At 39.4% G+C, this 26,974-nt stretch overlaps 1 protein-coding gene and 1 non-coding gene across 2 annotated transcripts in view; both read right to left on the bottom strand.

The window, feature by feature from the left end:
* TUT4 (terminal uridylyl transferase 4) overlaps positions 1 to 26,974 on the bottom strand; it is a 122,703-nt gene continuing 95,729 nt past the window's right edge. Inside the window, exons 21-30 of the mRNA XM_040978536.1 lie at positions 22,754 to 22,831; positions 22,450 to 22,627; positions 22,288 to 22,335; positions 22,117 to 22,199; positions 15,127 to 15,242; positions 11,914 to 12,119; positions 10,733 to 10,833; positions 7,284 to 7,731; positions 2,298 to 2,456; positions 1 to 852 (exon numbers count right to left, since the gene is read on the bottom strand). Of these exons, the coding sequence (XP_040834470.1) occupies positions 785 to 852; positions 2,298 to 2,456; positions 7,284 to 7,731; positions 10,733 to 10,833; positions 11,914 to 12,119; positions 15,127 to 15,242; positions 22,117 to 22,199; positions 22,288 to 22,335; positions 22,450 to 22,627; positions 22,754 to 22,831 (1,485 nt within the window). The 3' untranslated portion in view covers positions 1 to 784. The remainder of the gene's footprint in view (positions 853 to 2,297; positions 2,457 to 7,283; positions 7,732 to 10,732; positions 10,834 to 11,913; positions 12,120 to 15,126; positions 15,243 to 22,116; positions 22,200 to 22,287; positions 22,336 to 22,449; positions 22,628 to 22,753; positions 22,832 to 26,974) is intronic.
* Positions 12,281 to 12,466, bottom strand: LOC121155384. The gene has a single exon (XR_005883647.1). It is a non-coding gene; the product is annotated as a U2 spliceosomal RNA (small nuclear RNA).

Below are 26,974 nucleotides of genomic sequence, written 5' to 3'. Positions count from 1 at the left end.
ACAGAACCCTAAGCTGATTTAGAATACTCTATCTTAATAAAAGTGAAAGAAATCTACAGATTATGACATTACTTTTTCATCATCTAAACAACTATATGAGTTAACCAAATTCAACCCTCAAAAAATTAACTTCAAATCACTTGAAATGCAGACAAAAGCAACATTCTGTTCAAATATGAATATGTTCCACATACAACTATGCAAAAGAAAAAATTCTGAATCTTCATGTTGTAATTTTATTTTATTTTATTTTATTTTTTTGTTTTGTTTTTCACCTTTTAAAAATTTTTTGGCACTACAAGGTTCGGTAAAGAATAGAAGTGACAAATTTAAAACACATGAAATTCTTTCCTAATTCTTAAGAACAATATATATAAAGTCTGAAGCAACCGAAGTATCAATACAGCTAATAGAAAATAAAGAATGTAATTTTTTAAATTCTCTCTTTATACAATTCATCAAGATTAAACAAAACATAAAATTCCCTTAAAAATAGGGTAATAAAATAGATGAAATTTGTATCACTCAGTTTAGTGATACCAGTAAAAACTATAGTTCATATTTATATACAAATAATACAGTCTTTAAAAACAGTCAGTCAGAATTTAAATAAGCTATCTAAGTGTGTTAAAATTTTAGATCAGGACCTGATTTGTTTTGCTTTCCATTAAATGTCACTTTTTCTGCTGAGTGTAACTGACACTGAGGTACGGATACCCTTGAGACAGCAGGATTGGTTGGTTGCTGTGCATCGGTAGACCAGCTGAAAGAAAACGGACTTGCATTACTCCGACACGTTTCCTCTTGGTGGGTGGGGACAACGCTCTCTACACCGACGGGCAGCACATCTGTCTGTTGGACACAACACAGACAGGAAACTGAAAGGCTTATGCCTACTTATCTGACAATTCCTTAAATTAACTTGTAGTTAGTTCTTTTTCTCTATTATATAACAGAAGACAGAGAGGGGAGAAGAGGGGCATCAAAGGAAGGGGAGGAGACAAAGGGAAGGTAGGGAGGAGTCCAGGGAAGAACCCAGCACAGCCAGCAGCCCACCCCTCCCGCAGGGCTGAGGAGCGCTCAACAAATTCCCGCAGACCAATATGCTTAGCTGTGTCAAGCTGAAACTAAGAGCAGGGGCTCCCTCTGGAGGGATTACTGCATTTGTCACTGCTCCCCCAGTTTCTGCCTTTTCCTGAATAAATCTCCAGTATTCTGAAATCCCAGGCTAACCAGGTATTAAAGTACAAACTTTTTTTTTGCCTGTTGGGACAAACACCTTTGAAACAAGTAGGTTAAAACACTTCAATTTTCCTGGAGTTCTCAATATTATTGCTGGTACAATAGCAGCTGCATGTTATAATAAACTCTACTGTGATTCAATACAATTTTACTAAATAAATCTATTTCTGTGTACTTCAAAAACTCCTATTACATTCCTACTATTTACTAAACCAAGTCCAAATTCCATAATCTCTATCATCAGCTTACATTCTCTAGTCATACTGCCTACACATGTTTCCCATAACCTCCCATCCCCTAACTCAGTTACTGTCTTTCCTTCCGCATTAGCTCAAGCAAAAGCCAGTGACTGCATATGTTAGCCCCTCAGCTAGAAACAATACCCCCTCCCCCTTGGGGAAAAATTCAGGATGCATTACAAGTGTAAAAAGCATGCATGATATGATCTCTACTTTCTAATTCTTGCTCTCTCTGCTAAGGCAACATTAACTGATATCTCTAAATTTACGGTGCTGGTGATGTGGCATATACGGTTAAGCCTCTGTCAGTGATGCCAGCAACACATATTGGTGATGGGTCCTGTTCTGGTTGCTCCACTGCCTATCCAGATCCTCCCTAACACATCTGGGAAAGCAACAGAATACAGCCCATATGTTTGGGCCTCTGCCACCATGTGGACAACCCAGATAAAGATCCTGGCTATGGGCTTCAACCTGGCCCAGAACTGGCCATTATACCGCCATTTGGAGAGAGAATCAGTAGATTTAAGAATCTCTCCATCAAACTACATTGTACTTCATTTAAAAAATGACAAACTTATCCATATCTATGTAACATATTCAGCTCTTATAATCACCTGGGAAAAACGATTAGGAAATTCCTTTTACTTTTACTTGAGTACAAGCACCTAAATGTAATCTGACAAACAGCATGCATTCTCAATCAATCTTTACTTCAGGCATGAATTTTTACTCCCAAGTTCTGGCCTTGACTGAGGCTCCCTGTCCCAGAATAAAAGAAACCCAATTTTTTATCCGATTTGTAAGAAACTGTACCTTGAGAATAGAAGGGTTTGTTGGGCTGAAATCTGGGATTTCCCTGATGCATGAAGTTCTGATGCAAACCATAAGGCCACGAAGCTGGGACAAGGGGAAAATGGGGGCGTGGTGCATGTTCCCACGGAACTGGAGGATTTAGGCCTCGAAAGCCTGGCTCTGCAATTCAATAAAAGAGACAGACACATTGTAAAACATTAGTTCATTGATTCAAACATTCTGTCATTCCTCAAAGATGTACTGAATATGTACCAAATATTTGTTTAATTAGTAAGCACTACTATTTGGTCATTAAATTATTACAGGATAGACATACAAAAACACAAATATACTAATATTTAATAAATGCCATAACACAAAGGCAAAAGATGTTCTAAAGAGGGGTACGACACCTGGCTTTAAAGATTAAAGAAGATTTTCTTATGATGAATGTGTTTTAAGAAACAACTAACGGGGCCCGGTGGCATGGCCTAGCAGCTAAAGTCCTCGCCTTGAATGCACCGGGATCACATATGGGTGCCGGTTCTAATCCCGGCAGCTCCACTTCCCATCCAGTCCCTCTTATGGCCTGGGAAAGCAGTCGAGGACGGCCCAAAGTTTTGGGACCCTGTACCCGCGTGGGAGACCTGGAAGAGGTTCCTGGATCCTGGCTTCGGATCGGCATAGCATCGGCTGTTGCACTCACTTGGGGACTAAATCAGTGAATGAAGATCTTCCTCTCTGTCTCCCCTCCTCTCTGTACATCTGACTTTGTAATAAAAATAAATAAACCTTAAAAAAAAAATAAATGAAACAACTAACAAGCCTGTCAGGCATGGGACCAGGAGGGCATTTTAAAGTAGCAAGGACGGCATTTACAAAAGCCTGAAAGAAAAGTGCAGGATATTTGGGAGCAAGAAAGCAGTCAGCAATACAAACGACAAACAGCCTCACAGAAAGTGAGGTTTAAATTTCAACCTTGAAGGTGTCAATCTAAGGAACTTCTCTTTCTTCTAAAGACAAGGACAACCACAGGAGAAATCAATTCCATCTTGGTAGAGACAGAGAGGCAATGCAGGTTTGCGGCACTGCAATGTAATTGTTGAGCAACAGGATTTTAGTCTTAAACAAATCAATGCTCAAATGCAATTTCTAAACATCATTAAGTTCCAATGTGAATTTCCGGTTGTTAGGAGGAATATTGCAGCAGATAACAAAATGGCTGGCACAAATTCTGACATATACATAGGTTTACGCCCCCATCTTTCTAAATGTATTATCCACTCAATCTTCTGAATCACTTCTGCTGGTTTGTCATTCCGGCTCACAATGTGTAAGGAATAACCAACACACACTGTAATGGTTAGGTAAACATTACATCAATACAAGGAACTCAAATCAGCAAGTCTGGGGACAGGGAAGAAGGGGTCGCATATAAAACAACTGAGACAGCAGAGATTCAGGCTATCATTAACTGAGAAATGAAGTTTAACATAAAAGGCTAACCTGACCATTTTTCCAACCAAGAATTTTTGCTATGTATTAACTCATTAAAGAAAATTCCAAAAATGAGGGGCGGAGGGAATTATACAATCTTATCATTAACATATTTCTACTCAGTCACTGTATTTTAACATATTAGTAAATTTAGCTACTAACTACAAGTTTTATATTTATACAACATAGTATCTGAATAGTTTGTTACATAATAATGTGTAACATTAATAATGTATCTAGTAAATACCAAGCACTAAACTGACTACTAGAGACAATGACAGGGCATAGAAGGATGAAAGGCTTCCAGAAAAAGTGATCCAAGTTCAACAAAGCAAAAATGAGTGAGTCAGCCAAGCTCTGAATAAGGCAGGAGGTGGTGACAGCGAGAAAAGAAAGCACAACCTCTTACATTTAAAAAACAAGGGGGTTGAAAGGCCATAGAGTGTACTGATCGAGTACTAACTTCATTATGGCGGAAACAAACATCAACCACTGATGAGGGACTTAACATTATAAAAACAGAACTGATCCATCCAGGGGCCAAAACACTGGACTAGTCTTCATGGTTACACAACTCACTGACTCTCATGGCACACGATACGGAGGCTATATACCACAAACACAGGTCAAGTGATAGAAAATGCCATACACGTAACTTCATTGATCTTGGTAACTGAGTTTTAATATTCTAGCATTTCTACTTGAGTAACATACATTCCTTGCCTTTTTCCAAAAGACTGGAAGTTCTCTAGGGAATAGTGCATTTTATTAATCACTAAAATTATTTAAAAAACTGATAAAGAATTGAACTTTCAGTTCACATTTCCTCTACAAATTATACTTTTGGTTAATCAAGTGTTAAATAAGCAAAATTCTTTATAAATAATCACAAGCGGTAAGTATAAATTTATCACTTTACAATTAATGCCTAGTAAAAGAATGGATACCAGGAGCCAGCATTTGGCACAGCAATTACATCTCGCATCAAGAAGGCCTGGTTTGACGGCAGTGTTAGGGCACAGTGGGTTAAGTTGCTCACAACAATGCTAGCACCCCAAATAGGTGCAGGTTCAAGTTCCATCTACTTCCCCTCCAATCTAGCTCCCGTTAATGTGCCTGGGAAAGCAGCAGAGGATAACCCAAGTGCTTGGGCCTCTTCACCCACCATGTGAGACCTAGATTCTCCTGCTTTAGCTCTTCCATGCCCAGCTCTAGTACCTAGTGCAATGCAGGGGTAAACCAGAAGATGGAGAGTATCTCTCACACTCCTTCCTCCTCCTCTCTCTTTGTAACTCTGTATACATCCATGTAGTATATGCGCATACATACACATACATATACATGTACACACGTATCCACATACACATGCATATACGTACAATTTTTTAGAATTTTTTTTTTTAAATTTGGAAAGTCAGATACACAGAGAGGAGCAAAGACAAAGGAAGATTTTCCGTCCATTGTTTCATTTCCCAAGTGAACGCAAAGGCGAGAGTTGAGCCAATCCTCAGGCAGGAGGGGCCCAGAGGCTCTTCCAGGTCTCCCACATGGGTGCAGGGTCCCAAGACTTTGGGCCATCCTCAACTGCTTTCCCAGGCCACAAGCAGGGAGCTGGATGGGAAGCGGGGCCCGTTAGGATTAGAACCAGCACCCATATGGGATCCATGCGCAATCAAGGTTAGGACTTCAGCTGCTAGGCTTCAGGGCTGAGCCCATATAAATATAATTTCTAAAAGGCTTGATTTCAGCCCAAGATTCTGTTTTTGATGAAACTTCCTGCTGGCCAACACTATAGGAGCAACAAGTTGATAGCTCAAGAACTGAGTCCTGCTTTCCATGCTTTACACTGGTGACATACATATCTGGGGAAAGAACTAGCAGGCAGAGCATTTCTGTCTCCCTCTCAAATGAATGGAAAAATTAAATTTAAAAGGATGCATACTGCTAATCAGTGAAAATTAATGAGGAAGTCTAAAAAGGATAGGGCAGGTGGATATCACTCACCTCACAAATCTATCTTAACTCATGACATTTAGCAACCACACTACTCTTTTTAAGTGGAGGAACAGAAAACAGGACCAACCTAGGAACTGAATCTAACTATCAATTTATAGAAAATACAGAGATAAAGTTTTATAGAATCACTCAAGTTCAGAATAAGGGAAATCACATCAGGTAACATAATAATGAGGAGCTGTAATACGAGATACTTAAGAATAAAACCATGTATACTTTATGTACTTCAACTCCTAAATCTGTAAGAATACTCTTAAGGGGCCGGCATCATAGCCTAGTGGTTGAAGTCCTTGCCTTGCACACACTGGTACCCCATATGGGTACTGATTCATATCCTATCTGCTCCACTTCCCATCCAGCTCCTTGCTTGCGGCCTGGGAAAGAAGTCGAAGATGGTCCAAAGCCTTGGGACTCTGCACCCACGTGGGTGACCTGGACGAAGCTCCTGGTTCCTGGCTTTGGATTAGTTCAGCTTTGGCCATTGTGGTTACTTGGGAAATAAACCAGAGGATGGAAGATCTTTGTCTCTCCTTCTCTCTGTAAATTATTTAGATACATTTCTACAGTGGGTATATATCAGAAGACTATTATTCTTATGTTAATTGCTATTAACATCTTTTTAAAGAATTACTGTTTTCGAGGAAATAGTCGAGTCCAGAATATACAACACAGGCTTTAACAAAGAAATTAGCTTAAATATTAACCATGATAACACAAAAAATTACTTTATCCTTCAATTTTTAAAGAGATTTTTTTCATATTTATTTGAAAGAAAGTTACAGAAAGAAAAAGGAGAGGCAGGAGAGATATTTTCCATCTACTGGTTCACTTCTCAAATGACCACACTGGCTAGAGCTGGGCCAGTCCGAAGCCAGGAGGCAGTAGCTTCCTCCAAGTTTTCCACATGGGCACAGGGACCCAAGGATTTGAGGTCTTCTGCACTGTCTTCCCAAGCCATTAGCAGAGAGCTGGACCAGAAGTGGAGCTGTAGGGACCTGAAACAGAGCTCATATGCAATGCTTACGCCATAGGCAATGGCTTAGCCTGTTAAACCACATTGCTGGCCCCATAATCCCCCAATTTTATCAACTATGAGTGTTAATATTACCTACACCAAGCAAGGAAGCAGTAAAAACTGAACATAATGCCTGATATTTAATATGTATTACCTCATAAAATATTCACAAGCTCCCTGTAAATTAAATGGCACCAATATTCCTACGAATATATAAATCACAAATGAAACTAATGTATAACAGATTAAATAATTTTACCAGGCCTCACAGCATATCACAACAAAACCAGTAAACCAGTATTCAAATCTGGGCAATCCGAACTGATAGCCCACATTCTTAACTTTTACCTAATCCTTTTCTGCCCTTCCATAAACATTTATTGCTTGCTTTCTTTTCCCCATATCTTTTCCCCAGGTTCAACTACTAACAACAATTGCCCAAATTTTCTGTAGACAGACATAAAAAAGGAAAGGGTTACCAGTATTCCCCACTGCACCGTTGTTCACCAGGGAATTTGGAGCCACAGTACGAGGCCAGTGTCCATCATGAGAAGAGCTAGGGATCGCCACAGGTCTGGCAGCAGGCTGTGCAAAGATGATGCTGGGATCATTCAGGCCAATACTGCTGGGAGCACTGCCGGGGCCAGAGTGGATCACTGGGCCGTGGATGGGCCAGGATGGAGGAGGGATCTGGAGGGGATGCATAGGCAACAAGCCCATATTGTGCATGGGAGAATACTGAGCTGGTGGAGACTGGGGAAAGTTATACATGGGCATCTGGACCTGATGGGAAGGCTGGGCTCCCTGCTGAGGGGGCCCAAGCTTAGGCTGGGTTCCTGGCTGGGACTGTGTCTGGGTAATAGCAGCGGATTGGTTAGAGTTCTGTGGAAACGGCTGGGGCTGAGGAGAATAAGACGGTGAGTCAGACTGCAGGAGAAAAAAAAAGACATTTTAAAATTCATATACAAACTCTTCATTTTTAAAAATAGAAATGGTCAAAGTATAAAATTATCGAATTATTTCACTAGGATAATATACTCAGAATTATTTACTGTATATAACAAATAATGGTAAAACATCGTATTACATGACGGCAGAATTTTCCCCAAGTTACCCAAATATTCTCTCACACAGATATTGCCTCCTAAACATTTTCAATGACTAAGGAAAGAACTCAGACATCATTCCCATCCTGTAAATAGTATTACCCATTGGGAACTAAAAACTTAAATTTTTATTAAGTCTCACAGCCAGGGACCAGTATCGTGGAACAATACGCTGAGCCACTGGCTGTAACACTGCAATCCCATTTCAAGAGCACAAGGTTGACACTCAGCTGCCCCACTTTGACTCAGCTCCCTGCTAATGCATCTGCAAAGGCAGCATAGGTCAGCCTAAACACTTGGGCCTTGCCACACACACAGAAAACCCAGATGGAGTACCTGGCTTTGGCTAGGTCCCTGGATCTAGGACTGGCCAATGTGGACATTTGGGGAGTAAAGCAGCAGATGAAAGTTTTCAATCTCTCTTTTTCCTTCTTTCTCTCTTTTTCTTCCTCCCACCTCCCCAACAACAGCTATTCAAATGTACGGCCCATGAAGCTTAATGTTTAGGGGAAGAGGGGGAAGCAGGGAGTAAATATTACACAGGCAACTCCAATCAAGTATTATGATTACTGAGAAAGACATAATCTACGTATGAAGCCCCATAGCAGCAATGCCTAAACCCAAACTGACAGAAGAGGATCAAGGATGACTGGAACTCAAGGAATGTCTCCCAGAAGAATTGACTTTAAAAGGTTAAGACTCAAGGTTAACCAGAAACTGGTCAAATAAATGGACATAAAGTGGTAAGAGAAAAGGAAGAGTGCTGTGAGCAGAGGAACAAACCAACTGAATGCATACTGCACTGGGCCTGGGAAGATGAGAGCTTTTAAGATAGGAACAGAAACCCAGAGGAATGCCAATTGGTTTTAAGCTGGGACATTTTTCACAAAGTGAAAATAACAAGGTTATAATTTGATAAAGTAGCTACATGGGTTTATTATTTTCTATTCTCTCTATTATTTTTAAAAATATTTTCTAAAAACAAGAGAGGCCTGCACAGGGACATATAAAGCTAATTTTCAGCCTGTGGTGCTAGTATCCCACATGGGCACAGGTCCATGTCCCAGCTGCTAATGGCCTGGGAAAGCAGCAGAGGATAGTCCAAAATTCTTGGGCCCCTGTAACTACATGGGAGACCTGGAAGAAACTCCTGGCTCCCAGCTTTGGACCAGGCCAGTTCTGGCCGAAAGAGCCATCTGGGAAGTGAACTAATAGATGGAAGACTTCTCTCTCTCCCTGTCTCTGTAATCCTACCTTCTAGGTAAGAATACATTAAAAGAATAAATAAATAAAATAACACCTAACACTCTGCACATGTCAATTAAATTAAATATTATTATATCACATTTATGAAAGTTATCAAATGCATATTATTCAGATATTTTGAGTAAGAATAATACTGCTCTTCAAATATTCTGAGTCTTTTCTAAAATACGAACACATCTGATTTAGAATTTTTAACAGGTAAGATTTGAAGCTAGAAACAAGCTTCTATCTCCTAATTTCTCTCATTTTTGCCAATATTTAAATTTTCAGCTTACCAGTTTACTCAAAAGAACAAAACTTCATAGTGAGTGTATAACGGTGAAATAGTTTGAGATGTAGAATAAGCACTCAGTATAGAATTCATCAATTCAAGCAGTGAAAATTTAATACAGATTTAGACAAACATCAACAGCAAATTATCAAAGTTAATAAAAAACTTTGTGAACAACAGGTCAAGCTGCCACTTAGGAAACCGAAATGATATATCAGAGTGCCAGCCCAAGTACGGGCTGCTCTGTTTCTGATCCAGCTTCCCGCATTTAGGCCTGGGCAGGCAGTGAACCATGACCAAACACATGAGTTCCTGCCATCTGTGTGGGAGACCTGGACGGACTTCCTGACTCCTTTCTTCAGCCTGACCTAAACCTTGCTGCTGTAGCCATTTGATGACTAAATCAACGGATGAAAGAACTACCTCTGTCTGTTTCTCTGTCACTCTGTACTCATTTCTTTTTTTTTTTTTTATTTTTTTTAAAGATTTATTTTTATTATTTTTTTATTGGAAAGGCGGATATACAGAGAGGAGATACAGAGAGGAAGATCTTCCGTCTGATGATTCACTCCCTAAGTGAGCACAACGGCCGATGCTATGCCGATCCGAAGCCAGGAGCCTCTTCCGGGTCTCCCACGCGGGTGCAGGGTCCCAAAGCTTTGGGCCATCCTCGACTGCTTTCCCGGGCCACAGGCAGGGAGCAGGAAGGGAAGCGGGGCTGCCGGGATTAGAACTGGCGCCCACATGGGATTCCGGGCATGCAAGGCGAGGACCTTAACCACTTGCGCCACCACGCCGGGCCCACTCTGTACTCATTTCAAGTCCCATAGCAGGACTGGTGCATCTTAAGTATGTATATATGTACATAAAACGTGTAAGTCTGAATTCTAACTTGATATTCTGTTTTAGAGTACGTAGCTATCCATAAGGCAAACTATGAGAAGATAAAGCTTCATGCAGGCAAAGCCCCACATGCATATTTCTCTAATAGCACTAAGCATAAATTTTTATTAACGGTAGACATTTTGGATTAGGTATAGTCTGAACCTTTAAAATCATAACCTTATTTTAATTCATCCTATTAGTCGTTTATTTACTTTAGAAATGAGGGAGCAGGCTCAAATAAACAAAAGACATTATTCCAAAAGTAATGCTCATTCCATCCTATGTGCCTATCAATAATACCTTTACAAAGTACTAAGATGTCTGAGAGATAAACTATCAGCCATTAAAGATACTGCTCTAATGCTGTCAAAATGCACTCATCACCAGGCTTTCTACTTACACATTCTGAGGACTGTCTAGTCCTTATGGGCTGATCACCCTGTGGCTGGCCGGAACCAGCCACCTGCTGGGCATTGACAAGGTTGCGAACCAGCTGGGCTGCTAAGAGAAAACATCACAAAGAAAATTCAGAGAGAAAGTAGCAGGTAAATCAGAATCAATAAACTCCCTTCACATGTAACACAATCTCAAACATCTCCAAAATTTTATAAACTTGGACTTTGAACTCTGTATTAGTGAAGAACTTGTAATAAAAGCTATCTTTTTTTTTCATTTTTTAAATTCCACAGATCAAATAGAAACTAAAAAACACTGGTTCTAAAAACAATAGTTGCCAACCTTTTTATCTAAAGAAGACATAATAATTTGTGCAAAAGGAGACTAAATAAATGGAAATCAGCACTTCTAAAACAGTCTTTTCTTTCCCTTCACTAACTTTCATTTGGGTTCATATCTAATTCTTAAAATTCCATGTGATACAAGATTGAACACATTTCCCTCTCTCATTTTACTCATGGGAAGAACAAATTATTTTCCTTACATGTTTCCGGGGCTTAAAAAACAAAAACAAAACAAAACCAAAAAAAACCTCTCACAAAATATATTACATTGTAGGCCCAGCATGGTAAGCCTAGTGGCTAAAGTTATCACCTTGCACGTGCCAGGATCCCGCATGTCCCAGTGGACCTACTCCCCTTCCAGCTCCCTGCTTGGGTCTGGGAAAGCAGTATAGCATGACCCAAAAGCCTTGGGACCCAGTAGCCATGGGAGACATGGAAGAAGCTCCTGCTTTGAATTGGTGCGGCTCTGGCCGCTGTGGCCACTTGGGGAGTGAACCAGCGCACAGAAGATCTTCCTCTGTTTTTCTTCCTCTCTGTACAGCTGACTTTCCAATACAAATAAATAAAAGCTTTAAAAAAAGAAGTTACAGTGAAAGAATAATTCTAACTTCAATCCAGATAATACTTAAATGGAATTAACTCAATACAACAGACTGTGGAGAACTTGATGATGAATACATTCTGGTACTGTTCACAGTAAAGGTACGACTGTCTGAACTTCATCTTTCAATAAATTACAAGACTCAGATCCACGCAATTAGATTTGAAAGAGAAAGGATTAGGGATCCTTAACATGACACCAACAGAAACACAGAAACAATTTACAATCTTTTGGATTTACCTGCCACATTACTATTCCTTTGACGGGCCAGCTTGACTTCCGGGCACTCCCTTCGTACATGTCCTGCATCTCCACATATAAAACATCTGAGATCTCTGGGGTCTCTGAAGTCCCGAGTGTCGTGGAGATCTCGGGCCTCAAGATCTCGGGACTCTTTGTCCTCTTCATTTCCTTCTTTCTCTTCTTCGCTGTCTTTCTTCTTTACTCTAAACAATAAACTACTGATACCAATAATGTGGAAGCTAGGGACTTGTAAGCTTAGTGAATGACAAAGCAAAATCAACTATCCAAGAGTCTCCACCAAAACAAAGAGAATGATATGCCCAGTGTTCATGCATTGTTTGGTTTTGCTTTTTTGTTTTTTAAAGGGAACTCCAGCGCATCTGCTGACATGGAAAAAACAGGTTTCTAGTTTAATAACAATACTGTACTCAAAAATGTTTTAATATCAGATTTTAAGTATCCAATAATCCTTTGAGATTGATATTTATATGTTCTGTCTGGAATGTTCCTTTTCTTACACTTGATCTTAGCCAAAAGGCCAAGAAGCGATGAAATGTTCCTTTTTTTATATTACACCAGACTCAATGAAAAAAACAAATTTTCCTGGCCTATAGAGTCTGGGAAAGTATGATTCACAGATATATTTAGAAGGGCCATTTAGGGTGTATATTCTTCAAAATATCTACCATATCCGTGTACCTGACAGTCTTTATCTCAAGGACTCAGTTAACTGTATTTTAATTGTTGGTCTGCATGACTGTGATGTCCTCACACAGAAGTCCACATCTGAAACACTTCTCTTGGCTCCTGGTACAGCTCTTTTCAAGTGGAAAGGCAACAATAAACACTTTTTCAATTAAAAATAAGTGAAACAGATTGGTGAGTAAATGAATAAGTGAATGTTGTAAGACACCATTACCCACAGCTAGAGGCAACTGCCTGGCTGCTTTGTACTGGCAAGTAGTGTCACTGCTGGTAGAAAAGCAGCCAAAAGCTGGTGCACATCTCAGGCCTGGTTAATGCCAAATTTATATTAACTACACCAATGTACCAGCAGAGTTACCTGTTCAGTTTTTTTTTTTTTAAAGATATGCGGGGAACGTGGGCATAGCTGGGCCACAACAAATCACTCCAGCCCCCAGGCAGGGGGCTGCAGACTTCCTGAGGAATGGGATATGGGAACAAATTGGGGAGCAGATGAGGACATGTTTGATAAGGGAGAAATGACTTCTGGGTCTTTTGCAGACCAGGTCACTACACTTGCATATTGGCAAAGGATCTGAGACCAGGAGGTTTACAGGGGGAAAACCAGAGACCATATCTGGGTCAGGCCAAGGATCTCACCCACATGAGACCTGCGCTGGACTGTGCTAAATAGCATTGCCTACCACCCACTGACACATGCAAAAGCAGGCACTAGGAGAATGCCTGGTTGGGCTAGGTTACAGAACTCATGGGTGATTGTCACAGCAAAGGGGTGGACCACTACAGGCTGGGCCACAGCACCTACCAGAATGCAAGAGACCCAGATCTGGGGGTGGATTCTGTAAGGGACTTGTGAGCTCAGCCTATATGGGACTACAGCCCACTCTGGTTTGCACAGAAAGCTAGGGTGGTGATGGCTGAGCCAGGCTGGACTGTGAAACTCACCTGACACTCTCAGGAGCAAAGGCTGGGCCAGGCTGCAATACTCATCAGCACATGCAAAGGCCAGGCCTGAGGGCAAACCATGTCAAGCAGGGTTGTGGCACCTGCTGGCAAGCATGAGATCTGCAGCTGGAAGGGACTCCCTTACTGGGCTGCAGCATCCACTGCTAAGTTCCTGGACTGGGTGCGAGTCATGTAAAGCTGCACCACAGTACCCCCTGGCAAGTGCAAGATATAGAGCAGGAAGTTGGCCCAGTAGGGGCGATGCGGACAACGTGTGGACAATGTGGCAATGTGGGCTGCAGCTTTTGCTAGTGAGCATGAGAGTCACGGCTGAGTATAGGCAAGGTTGGTCACAGCAATAGCACCAATACAGCACACATGGAATCCAGGTCTGGGGGTAAGGCAGGCTGAGTTAAGCTATAGCACCCATGGGAGTGCAGACAGGACATGGATCAGACTGCAACACATGCCAGCATACGCAAACACCAGGACTGGGGAGGGACTGATGAAGGTTATTGGGGATTGCTCCTACCAGGCCACAGCACCCACTAGGGCCTGTGACGGGCTGGGTGGAGTAGCCCACAGTAACTGTCAGTTCACATGAGAGACGAGGCTGGAAGCAGAACTAACCAGGCAGCTGCATCCTCCGGTATGTACATGGGCTGGTGCAGGTGATGGACCACACCTGACATTGCAATAGCTGGCACACATGCGTCAAGTCTGAAGTCCCCACAGGCAAGATTTCCTGGGGGAATTGCCAACTAGATGGCTGGTCTCAAACACGGCCACAGGGAAAATCACAAGGTATGTGGTCCAACCTTGGAGCTCATGTGTCGGGACTGAGCCTCCCCAGTTGCTGATGCCTGTGCAGTAAACAGCATGCCCCGATGCACATGGGAGACATGACAACCAGGTCATCTAAGGCAGCAGTGGACATCAACTACCTCTTCAGAGGATGGAAAGCATAACAGGTTGGACAATTCTACTGGCCATGCTTTACAGGATGTTCTTTAGCCTGGGGATGCACTAAGGTCAGCCAACAGACCTTGAAACATTTTCTGAATCCTGGTGTGACAAAGCTGACGATGTCTCAGAACTATCAAAACTACTCAAGGAACATCCTCAGAACACTCTTCCCCACATTGGAGCTTGTTAAAGCATCATCAAATGACTGTCCCCCATCCCTGGGTGCTGATGCGGTTTGACAGCAAGGAGTGGTCCCCTCCCTTTCCTTTGTTGCAGACACAGGAGAAAAGGAAATTGCAACATTTATCCCAATGCCCTTCCTCGATGCCACAACCAAGCCTACCCATAATCCAAGTTCCACAAGGGAATGCATCAATGTCAACTATGTAAACAACATTAAGAATTAAAATTTAAAAAGACACCATTACATCATAAATAACATCCTATTGAAAATTCCACTCAAATAAACATATATCTATGGTCCGGTATAAAGACTGGAATTTTCTTGCTTAAATATTTTTAAACACAAATACAGCTACAAGTTGGCCTCATGTTTATGTCCTCTACAAGGCTGATACACAATCATTTGCCAACCTTTTCCTTTTAGGGCAATCTTTCATGTAGTGGCCTATTTTTCCACAGACACGGCAACATCGATCATTGGGAGCTAGTTCTCCATCTGTTAATACTCTCGAATCAAAGAAGTACTCCTAGGAAAAATGAAATTTTGCCATAAAAAAATCACTAAAACTTTTGGAAAAAAAAACAGAAAAAGAGATCAATCTAAAAATAGTTTTAAAGAAAGCAGGAAATATAAACAAATATTTCAATAACATTAAAACTGTGATATCAGAAAGATTCATAATCATTACCAAAGCTAATAGAACTACACACGTCCATATCATATTGTAACTACTACAAATGAAATATCAATAAAACACATGCGATTTATCTTGATTTACTCAGATAGTTCATGACACTTGTTAAAAGCAACAAAGTGGTTAGAGACTCCAATAAACCAGTTACATCTAAGTCTGTCTTGTCACAAAGCTTATGTTTTTGTGCTACATCCGGTTACTTCTACAAAAAATACTCTCTAAACTTTACATAAATAAACAATTCTCGGGTTTATCCAAATATAATTTGATTTGCATGCAAGCTAAAGTATACTGAAAAAGGTAAGAAAATTAATAAATAAATGATTTCCCCCCAAGTTTTATATTCTGAGCCCATTTTTGCTTTACTTTAATACTTTACTTATCCCTCTTCAACTTTGGTTCAGTAGTTTAGTATCACAAAGACTAACTGGTTCTAACAGTAACTACACTTCCAGAAAGCAAGGTAATATATTCTTCACTTAAGCTGTCTTCAAATCTATTTAAAATAGGAACAGGAAATAGAGATTGTGGGAGGCAGGTATGACTGAGTTCCTTTCACCAATGTGGCAGCCACCGAGTTCCTGGCTCTGGACTTTGGCCAATCCCAGCACTGGCCATGGAAGCACGTAGGAAGCAAAGCAGGTTCTGCTGTCTCTCACACCAAGCTATTAAAATCAGAGAACGGGGCACGTGTTTGACACAACACTCAATAGCTGCTTGAGACACCTGTGTCCCATCTCAAGGGTACCTAGGTCCAGTCCCAGCTCGTTTGCTTTCAATCCAGCTTCACGCTAGGGTACACACTAGCAGGCAGTGACTTCTAGCTCCAGATTTTATGTAGTGATGGCGGTTGCTCTATTTGGGAGTAAACCAGCAGATGGAAAGTTTTGGGATAGCAGTGTGGGTGTATTTCTCCATGTTAAATAAATAAAAATTAAAAAGAGGATCCAAGTACTTGGACCATGGCCATCCATGTGTGACTCTCCCTATCTCTTCCTCTAACTCAGACTTTCAAATAAATACATATTTTTAAAAATGTTTAAATCAAAGAAAAATCCAATAGAATGGTTACAGTTATTTTTTTCATGAAAGCAACATTTTAACAAAAATTGTCATTTTTTTTTTTCATTGGAAAGGCTGATCTACAGAGAGGAAAATCTTCCATTCATTGGTTCACTCCCCAAGTGGCTGCATTGGCAAGAACTAAGCCTAACTGAAACCAGGAGGCAGGAGCTTCTTTCAGTCTCCCATTTGGGTGCAGGGTTCCAAGACTTTGGGCCATCCTCTATTGCTTTCCCAGACCACAACCAGGGAGCTGAAAGGGAAGTGGAGTAGCTGGGACATGAACCAGCACCGATACGGGATCCTGGTGCGTGCAAGGTGAGAATTGAACCACTAGGCTACTATCGTGCCAAGCCTAGCAATAGTTTTTAAATCCTATAGCAAGATATTGGTGAGAATAAAGGGAAATTACAACAGATGAATAATGCTAGAAGGAATGTAAAATAGCAATCACTTTAGAAAATTAGTTTAATAGCTCATTAAAAAGTTAAATATAAATTTGTCAAAGCAATGTATCAATTCCATGACAGACATATTGCCCAGGAAAATGAAAACATAAATTCATGCAAGAATTTGTATACTAATATTCAAAACAAACTTATTCAAAATAATCAAAAAATCAAGTGTTAGCTATACAAAGAAAATACTGATACATACTACAGCACAGATGGGTCATGAAAATATTTGTAGTCAAAAATCTAGTTCCAAAAGACTAGGTATTATATGACTATCTTTGCATAAAATATCCAAAATACACATATTGATAAAGAAAGAGTACATTAATGGTACAGGGTAAAAGACAAAAGGGATTCACTGGGCCCAGTGTGGTACCCTAACGGCTAAGCCGTCAGCTTACACGTCCTGGGATCCCATGTGGGTGCCGGTTTGTATCCCCATTGATCCACTTCCCATCTACTTCCCTGCTAATGTACCTGAGAATGCAGTTGAGAATGGCTCACGTTCTTGGGACCCTGTCAGTTTGGGAGACCCAGAACAAACTCCTGGCTCCTGGCTTCAGATTGGATCAGCTCCAGCTGATGCAGCTATTTGGGAAGAGAACCAGTGGAAGGAAGAGCTTCCTCTCTGTAGGTCTGACTTTCCAATAAAAATAAATAAATCTTAAAAAACGGGGGGGTGGGGGGGGGGGTCGGGGGAGGACATGGGGATTGACAGCTACCGGTGCCAGGGATTTTTTTAAGAGACAATGAAAATGTTCTAGAATTAAATAGTGATGATGACTGTATAATGCTCTCAACATATTAAAAATCATTGAGATCCACACTTATTTATGAATTATATAAATTATTTCACAATATAACAATATAACTTCTGATAACAAAAGAAGATGAGCCAGTGTGGTAGCATAGCATGATGCTAAACCTTCGCCTGTGGTAACAACATCCTGTATGGATGCTGGTTTATGTCCTGGCTGCTCCACTTCTGATCCAACTCCTAGCTGATGTGCCAGGGAAAGCACTGAGGGATGGCCCAAGCCCTTGGGCCCCTGCACCCATGAGAGAAACCCAGAAGAAGCTCATAGTTCCTGGCTTCAGGTCAGCTCAGCTCTGGCCATGGCAACCATCTGGGGTGTAAGACCAAAGATTACTGTCTCTCTCTCTCTTTTTTTCTGGGTTTCAAGAGGAAAAATACTCCTCACATTTACTATTGATAGAATTACTGCATCTAACCAAAATTATCAGCCACCTATAAAATCAAGGGCTTTCTCAATTCATGTATCTCCTTAAGGATGAAATGCAATAATCTTTGTTTTATAAGATGTATGTATTTTTATTGAAAAGGCAGGTTTACAGAGAGAAGAGGGGGCCAGAGAGAAAGTGTTCTATCTTCTGGTTCACTACCTAGATGAGGCAATGGCCAGGGCTGGGCCTGTCTGAAGCTGGGAGCCAGGGGCTTTTCTGGGCTTGATAATGCTCCTTTATCATTAAAACTGATGACAAATGTTGATTACAAATGTTGATTTGCAATTACACTTTATATGTATCATCTTACAAAACTTTTTCATATGAAGGGGATGATTCAGGGTATAGCAAGTAAAAAAGGGGTCTAGAGTGTGTGTGTGTGTGTGTGTGTGTGTATATATGTATATGTATATATATTCCCCCAATAAAGGACAAACAGGGCCCAGAGATAACGATACAGCAAGTCACTGCCCACAACACCAGCATCGCAATTTGAGCACTGGATGGAGTTGCTCTGCTTCTGATCTAGCTAACTCCTGATGAGCCTGGGAAAGCAGTTTCAGATGCCCAAGTACTTGAGTAGTGACCACCCAAAAGGGAGATCTGAAGGAGATCGAGGCTGTTCCCTTTGTCTTGACCCTGCCTCTGAAACTACAAACATATTGGGAGTAGATGAGTAGACAGAAGATGTCTCTCTCTCAAGCTCTGCCTTTTGAATAAGTAAAGAAACAACTATTTTTATAGGCAGATTTACAAATATGATACCTGAAGAACTACTTATTTTACAGTAAAGAACAGACTAAGGGGAGAAAGACAGAGATGAAAGGTGGAACAAAGTGCAAAGTAGTTCTGAAAAAAACGAATAAAATTTATTAGATTTTATAGAACATAGCTAACTAAAGAGATGCAATAAAAGCATTTCCAAATACTAATGAAATTCTCCTGTAGCTCCCAAAATGTATCATGGACATAACTTTAAATAAAGATGAAAGAACAGAAAACGTGCTCCCCTTTATCTTTATTGTTGCAAGGAGAGAAGCTTATCTATCCCTGTATACTGTCATAAACCCAGTACCTACCACACGATAGGAACAATAAGGATGAAACATTATGTATAAGAATATTTTCTACAATATATCTCTGATTTTAAAAAAGATAAGCTAAATATTCATTAAAGGGTAAACTCTTACACCAAACCTTATAAACTCTTAGAACTCATATCACATAACACTCATACCAGCTGACATTCAATCAATACTAAAGACTTTGATATCTATACAGTTTAGGATGATCTATTATGACACTTACCAAGTTCTACTTAAATTTTGTGTTCATAAACTAACACCAGCACATTTAATCTACTCTTCCTCAAAAATCTTACTACACGAAACGTTGCTGGGTTCCCACTGAAAGTACGTAGACAAAAGTTTGAATTTCTATAATTTTTAGACAGACAGCTTTATCACTGCATCATTTGTTTTGATCTGATTGTGCATTTCATTTATTGCCATTGTAATACATTATTAAAATTACTTTAAATTAAGTTTTCATTTAAAAAAAAGATGTATATGTTTTTACTGGAAAGGCAGATTTACAGAGAGAAGGAGGGATGGAGACAGAGATCTTCTGACTGCCTGTTCACTCCCGATCTGGTGCGACAGCCAGAGCTGAGCTGCTCCACAGCCGAGAGACAGGAGTCTCCTCCCAGTTTCCAATGTGGCTGCAGGTCCCAAGGCTTTGGACCATCCTCGACTGCTTTCCCAGGTCACAAGCAGGGAGCTGGATGGGAAGTGGAGCAGCCAGCACAGGAGCTAGCATCCATTTGGGATCCTGGCATCTACAAGGTGAGGATTTAGTCATTCACCCATTGCGCCCTAAGTTTTCTCGTTCTTCCTTTTCTTTTTTATTTTTGTCACTTTATTCTTGCATGCTCTTGTGCCGCTTCGAATTTTACTGTTAGTTGTCTCTATTATAATTGTTACCCTCAAGTAGGCTGGACAATCAAAACTATCTGAGAACCAGCACTTCAAGGGAACAAAGATCAAGAGTTTTCCTTTTGTTTTTCAGACTCTACCATTAAAAAAAAAAAAAAAAACACACAAAAAATGCTGGGCCCAGCACAACAGCCTAGCCTTGTACTAGCCAAGTCCTGCCTTGTACACACCGGGATCCCATATGGGCGCTGGTTCTAATCCCGAGAGCCGCACTTCCCATCTAGCTCCCTGCTTGTGACCTGGGAAAGCAGTGGAGGACAGCCCAAAGCCTGGGAACCCCGCACCCTCCTGGGAGACCTGGATGAAATACTGGCTCCTGGCTTTGGATCACCACAACACCAGCTCTTACAGCCGCTTGAGGAGTGAACCCCTGGACAGAAGATCTTCCTCTCTGTCTCTCCTCCTCTCTGTATATCTGACTTTGTAATGAAAATAAATACATCTTTAAAACAACAACAAAAAAATGTTGAAATTGGATTGAACCAAGGTCAAACACATTTATTTATAAAAATAAATGCATGATTTCTACTTTCTTGAGGTTCTGACTTTTAAAACATCCTTGGTCTGAAACTGAGATTTCATCCATTTCTTAACCATCAGAAAAGTGGTAAAAGCAGAGTGAGATAAACAGGAAGTTAGGCCTAGCACAGGCCTAAGGAAATCCCTAAGTTCCAAGTCACCTAGTTCAGCTTATTTCAAAGGCTACACTACTATGGTGTAGTTCTTCATACACAATCATATGCCCATCATTGTGGGCATGGCCAATGGCAGAGAGTCCAGCATCCTATTATCATATAGTAAACAGTTTCACTGAGACTCCATTTTTGTCTGGAAGTAGAGATGCATACTGCATTGTATCCTCACATCTGGATATAATAGTCTCCATTACACAGTTACTATACATCCTCTTAAATGAAAAGCCACAATACAAATTCAACAAAATAAAAACAGAAATTAACAACACCATAAAGTTAAATTACATGCTACTGAATGACTATTGTGTCTCTGAACAAATGAAAAATAAAGTCGAAAACCTTCTTGAAGAAAATACTACTGTATGATGTATTAGTCATTGAAGAATTTAATCAGAAGAAAGTGTTTGAAGAGATGAAACTAACAACAACAGAAAGATCAAAATCCATGAGATATAGTTTCTGCTGATCTTTGTTAGTGAGATATGTCTCTTGTAGGCAACAAATAGATGGGCTTTGTTTTTTAATCTAGTCTAGTAATCTGTGACGTTCAGTGAGGTGGGAGGCAATTGGGCAGGGGATAAGGGAAATCCCAGGGTCTATGGAACTGTATCTTAAAATGAAAATAATTAAAAGAAGTAAAATTTTTAAATGAGAGAGAGTAGGGAATACTGTAAGCAACTCTATATACATAAATTCAATAGCTTATAAGAAAATGATTGGGGTAGGGGAGGAACCTGGGGAGGCAGCTAGGAAATCCCAGAGCCTATGGAACTGTTTCATAAAACAATAATGATGATGATGATAAAGCAAAGACTACACTAAATAGAGAACTGAAGCCTCAGGAAAGAATAATATATTTCTTTGGCTCTGCATTTTTTGTATATGCTTTCATCAATTTTCTAGTAATGGAAAAAGGACAGTGAGTAGCATTTTTAATTAAAAACCGAGCAATTCTGAGTCTTAACTATTCTCATTCATTCAACAAACGCTTGTTATTATGCCAGACATTGCAGCAGGTACTGGATATCCAAAGACATCCAGACAACCTTATAGACATCAATTCTGTCTTCACAGAGCCTACAGAATAATGGAGGAGACAGACTTAACATCTTAAACAAAGCTTACTATATATTTCAGCAGGAACCATAAGAAAAAATTATAGAGCTATGATTTCCCTGCTGTTAACATTAACATGGAAACAGACTTTGGTATACTATTTTTAAAAACATTCAGAATACATATAATGCAAACTTACAGCTTCTCTGCCAATGAGTGGATAAAAAGGGGTGCCAAAAAGTTTCCTCCCATTGATAAATGCCTTCATGATAAAATTGGTCACTATTGAAGAAGGAAGAAAACATAAAATGTAGGCAATAAACTGTCAAGAGCTTTAAAAGTAAAAAAATTACTCTAATTTAAAACTTACTTTTTCTAGAAACTCCAGCACCAAGGTTATGATTCAAGTCAAAAGGGTCTAGAAAAAGAAATATTTGGCTTCTTTACATTAAAGAAATTTTCATTTGTCCCTTCAATTTCCATGGCCAAATGTTTCTTTTATTTCTGAATCAATATTAATTTAATGGATTACCTTCAATTGCAATGCATTTAGATGTCCACTGCTTCTCAAAAGTTGTCAACAGCTTTTTTTGTCGAATGCTAATTACATATTCTTTGAAATCGAACTCCTCAGTATAGAAACGAAGCAATCCCAACCAAAGCTCTCCTAAGGATTCTGTGTTCTTTCCAAGTGAAGGCAAACGCTTTTTCTACAGTAAAGACAGAATATGTGCATATCCAAAACACATATAGCGAATCCAAGTTACATAATCAAATTAGGCAAACCCCATTATGTGCTGATGAGGATTTTATAACGTAAAAACTGAAAAAATTACCAGTTCTTCTGTTTTATCAAAGAAAAAGGCATTCCATCCATCAACCATTCTCTGTGGAATCTGTTTCCCATCAAAGATCTGCATAAAAAATTATTTTTATCATCAGATTTCAAGTGTTCCAAAACAAAGGCCTAAATACCCTCATTATTACTTTAGTTGCCTTTTTGTATAATCCAAAAAAAGAATTTGTCATAGTGGTATAATTTTATGTTAAGTAACTAATGAATAAAACGTATTTGAAAGAACAAAGTATCACTTTCCAAATGACACATGTGATATGCTATTTATTGTGGCTACTAAAACACATCCAGCCAAAGATTAGCAAAACAAAACCAAAGGAAAGACATCAAAAATTAATGTAAAAAGAAACACATAACAACTAGTACCTATTGACTCTATACTGAAGGAAATTAACAGAACTGATGTGCAACCTGGTTACCTTTAATCAGTTATCTACATCTTTCATCAATTATCTGTATTAGGCAAGGCTGAAAAGTATTGGGACATTGTTTTCTTTTAAATAGAAAAAAAAAAGACAGTTTCCTTAAGATGTGATAAAATTACAAATATCATTAATCATAAGTAATAATTCGTTGCCCTGTGAAAGACAAGGGGAAAAAAAGCTGTTACAAAAAGAAAAGTAAACCACAAAGTCAGGGTTCTGTCCCTGTATCACCTGAGCTGTTATACACACAAGATCTCCACGTCTGTCTGAATGGCTTAAAAATAGGAAACTGGAAATGAATTTACAATTGTTTTTTTTTTAAGTATCCCATATGGTGATTGTACAGGTGTAACTAACCTCCACAGATAATTTTGAGATTTTTTTTTCTAGACAAAGGTTAAGAAAGATGTAAGTAGAAAAATGAAATAGAATCACAATCAGCCAATCTCACATCCAACTTTAATTCTGCAGTTTAATGATTCTGAATAATCATCTTCCTATATCCTCAGTTTTGTAAGTGAAAATGAGGGAAGATTGCATTAATTAAATGCGCAGTAATTTAAACAAATTTTATTTTTCCTTTAAGGTCTAGGTCCTTTTCTAAAATGGAACATTTTTGGATACTCAAACCTACAAAGCAAATAAAAGCAGAAATACTTTTAGAAGCCACAGTGTCGAAAACATACCAAAACACCTTTCTTCACACTGTCCCGTTTCAGTCACACACACACACACACACACACACACACACACACACACACACACACACACACATTCGCTCACTCAATGGTTCCAAAAGATACTTAAACCACAAATACCGTTTAAAACTGCTTGATAGGACCCAGAGTGAAGACTCAGTGCATAAACTCTTGCCTGTCCTGGCTGCTCCACTTCCCACCTAGCTCCCTGCTTGTTACCTCGGAAAGCAGTAGGGGATGGTCAAAAGCACCCATGTGGGAGACTGAGAGAAGTGGAGAAAACTCCTCATTCCAGGCTTCAGATCAACTTAACTCTGGCCGTGGGAGCTACTTAGGGAGTGAACCAGCAGCCAGATCTTTCTCCCTGTCTCTTCCTTCTCACTGTGTTTCTGATCTGCCTTTCCAATAAAAATAAATAAATCTAAAAAAAAAAAAACCTAGATAAGATGTTCCTGAAATGTCAGAGACTATAGAACTCATCTTTGGAGCTCAAAAACCTACTAGTCCTAATTCTGCCATACACCAAATACTTCAAATATGTTTGCTAACTAAATATACTTACTCTATGACATTTAAAGATCACATTTTAGGGATTTTATATTCATAGGTAGCTTCAACAAACAAGGTTAACAAAAGTCATTTACTCTGACTTCTGATATTTCATAAAATAAAAAAGCACACACTCAGAGGTTGTAGATATTAACCTTGTTATGTCCCATTGTCCTAGAAACTTAGAAACTGAGAAATAAATATACCACTTCTGGTAACTCAAATAAATATATCACTGCAATATTTTCAGAATTGAAAATTTGAGACTAAATGAATCTTAATATCTAAACCAAAACACATGGGATCATATACCCAAGAAAGAAATTAAGGTTTTAAGAACTTTAAGTACAGATTTAGACCCTTAAAGATTCAGGTGCTGTTATAACTCCACACTTTATAAATAGATTTATTTTTAAAACATTGACACAATACTTACTTGGACCTTGATTCTTTTTTTTTCTTTTTTTTTTAATTAATAAAATTTATTTTGACATTCTTTACATAGTTAGTTAGAGTAAGAAGATTCAAGGGCTACAGAAAAGTGGATAATACTAGTATGTTTTCCATATTGTTACCTTCATGTTTAAAGGGGGGTATTAAGGGAGAAGGCCCACCCACGGACCTTGATTCTTAACAAAATTCTACTTCTGAGTAACAACCATGATCTAAATACAAAAATGATGGTGAGTGCCAAAGTCAAGTGGTCCAGAGGGAATTGGACTCCTTCAGGAGCATTTAATGCTCAACCTGCCTATTACTAATTCTCCTGCTGTCCTGTACCACCTAACGAGTGAGTCTGTTTCAGCCCTGAGCAGCACTAATGCTATTCTCTCTTTTTCTCTCTCGGTCTCTGCTTTTCCTCTTACAGAACACCAAGCACTGTCCTGTCCTCCCTCTACAGAATTTCACAGAGTATTTGCTATAAGAAGTGACTCTGAATATATCTAAATTTGTTTCCTTCCTGTAATATTTAGTTAACTTTTACTAATATTTCATTTTTCAATTGTGGTAAAATATATGTAAGATTTATCATCTTACATGTCTAATTCAGTGACATTGAATAAATTCATATGGTTGTGGTATGCCATCACCACTATCCATTCACAGAGTTCTATTCATCTTATAAAACTGAACTCAGTGCCTGTTAATCTATAATTTTCCATTCCTCTCAGCCCCTAGTCATCGCTATTCTTTCTGTCTCTATGAATATAACCACAGTAGGTAACTCCTAAAAGTAAAATTAAGAGTATGTCTTCTTGTGACTACCTTACTTCACCAGCATGTCTCCATGATTCATTCAGAACAGCAAAAATTTTAAGTGAACACAGCTTAGGAAACACGAAATTTCATCAAATCAAGTGTGAACAATATTCCCAAATATCTTAGCATTAATTTTATGTGAAAAATTCGTTTTTAATTATACTGATTGGCTAGAGTACAGCAAAAATCTCTGCTTTGGAAAGGTATTTTTGATCTAAAGAATTCTGTATTGCTAAATATCAAAAACAACACTCTTAGCTGAACCTTAAAGTCAAGTTCAATAAACAAATACTGCCAGAGATCATTAGCTTCATTAAGCTATCCTCACCCGTTAAAGATAACTGATGCCAATGACCACATTTAATGATGCCAGAGCGATGGACAATGGGTTCCCATATGAAATCAAAGGCCAGAGCAAAAAACCTACATATCATCAGTCTATATGCATCACAAAGTCCCCCACAAGCATTCACTGTGGTGGGAAACATTCCATGGATTGTATCTCATTTTTATCACTCACTGTGTTAAGCAGATAATGAGAAAGTCTTTGAAGCTAAATATGGAAATTCTATCTATATCTAATAATATTAATTATGCTGCGGACAACAACAGCAAAAATAAAGACAACCATTAATGAACGCCCACTTTCACACCCCTATATCCAACGTCTATTTCTTATACCTTTTAACAGTGAAATAGTACTACTGTTAATACACTTTGACTGATCTGATGATGAAACACAGACTCAGGAAGCTTAGGTGGTTTGTTAAAAACAACAATGTCAGAATTAGAATTCTGACCAGTTCCCTCTAACTCCAAACATGACACTATACTCTTTATATTACCCTCTGCTATTACAATGACTCCTAATTCATGGATAATCAGAGTATAGAGATAATTTATCACAAAAACAGATTTTTGTGGCTCAATTTCTTTTTTTTTTTTTTTAAGATTTATTTTATTGTAAAGGCAGATATACAGAGAGGAGAGACAGAGAGGAAGATCTTCCGTCCGATGATTCACTCCCCAAGTGAGCGCAACGACCGATGCTATGCCGAGCCGAAGACAGGAGCCTCTTCCAGGTCTCCCACACGGGTGCAGGGTCCCAAAGCCTTGGGCAGTCCTCAACTGCTTTCCCAGGCCACAGACAGGGAGCTGGAAGGGAAGCGGGGCCACCGGGATTAGAACCGGTGCCCATATGGGATCCCGGGCGTGCAAGGCGAGGACCTTAACCACTGCGCCACCGCGCCGGGCCCTGTGGCTCAATTT

This window comes from Ochotona curzoniae, unplaced genomic scaffold (assembly GCF_017591425.1).
Source record: "Ochotona curzoniae isolate NIBS_2020 unplaced genomic scaffold, NIBS_Ocur_1.0 contig_291, whole genome shotgun sequence".
NCBI lineage: Eukaryota > Metazoa > Chordata > Mammalia > Lagomorpha > Ochotonidae > Ochotona > Ochotona curzoniae.
Note: the sequence above shows the minus strand (reverse complement) of the source record. Positions and strands in the feature narration are given on the sequence as shown.